The sequence below is a fragment of the Sphaeroforma arctica genome, assembly GCF_001186125.1.
Source record: "Sphaeroforma arctica JP610 unplaced genomic scaffold supercont1.9905, whole genome shotgun sequence".
NCBI lineage: Eukaryota > Ichthyosporea > Ichthyophonida > Sphaeroforma > Sphaeroforma arctica.
The window spans coordinates 1-1,011 of record NW_014030653.1 but is presented as its reverse complement, the minus strand read 5'-3'; the positions used below and the strand labels follow the sequence as shown (position 1 = coordinate 1,011).

Sequence of the window (1,011 nt, the reverse complement as noted above, 5' to 3'; positions counted from 1 at the left end):
AAGTTTGATAAGGGCGAGAACAACTCGTCCATCTTCTCCATCTGCTCAATCTTCTCACTGCTGAGACCACTCCCAGCTACGCTTCAAGCGCTGAACAGGGCCCGAATTTACCCCAACAGAACAGCGTACATGGTGTTGAAGTTGCGCATGTTGCGCAGGTGCTTCACTATTCGCAGGAACATGTCGATCACGTATGTGCGTAATTGCAAGTCCTGCGTCATCACAATCTGCGAGGGTAGTGCAAGTGTTGGGATGAGGATACAGTGACGAGTCTTGATGATACTTGTCTTGCGTGGGTGGTGTATGATACTTGTCTTGCGTGGGTGGTGTATATCAAGTAGCGCTGGCCTTCAGTTGAAATGGATATGATATGGCTATGGTATGACAGATGATACGATATGACATCATAAATATCACAATATATATATATATATTTATGATGCATGGATGCACAAACTGCACATACGAACAGAGATACATCTACACAACCCTATGGCATACAGAATTTACACACTGAAACAATATAACAACAACACACGCACAAACACAAGCTTGTCCCAGAACTATCAGTATACCACCATCCATGCACATACCCTCACACAAAAAAACTCACCTCCGTCGCCACCCACGCGGATATACTGTTAAACCAGGCCGTGTGCTCGAATAATGGCCTACACACAAGGTTCTTTTCGTCTCCTTTTGTCCAAATGTCTATGACCAAGCTCTGCGGAATTATCTTCTGGAACAGCGAAGCCTCGCGCAAGGTCAGAGCATTCGCCACCTCTCTGGCATCAAATTTGTAGAACGTCATTTCCTGCGGATGGGACGGGCGCATAGAGGGCTCAATACGTGGCGTCAGGGAATTGGGAATGAATACGTAGATATAAATGTATATGTATATATAAATGTATATGTATATATAAATGTACATGTATATATATATATATATATATATATATATATATATATATATATATATATACTACTAACTAACTAACTAACTAACTAACT

The 1,011-nt window shown here is 41.7% G+C and overlaps 1 protein-coding gene across 1 annotated transcript; it reads right to left on the bottom strand.

Moving 5' to 3' along the window:
* Nucleotides 1-613: 613 nt before the first annotated feature.
* On the bottom strand, nucleotides 614-811 carry SARC_17160 (hypothetical protein; the record flags this gene model as incomplete). The annotated part of the gene is made up of 1 exon (XM_014288742.1): nucleotides 614-811. A coding segment is annotated over one exon (198 nt), but the record flags the coding sequence as incomplete, so codon positions are not given.
* Between the last annotated feature and the right edge of the window lie 200 nt (nucleotides 812-1,011).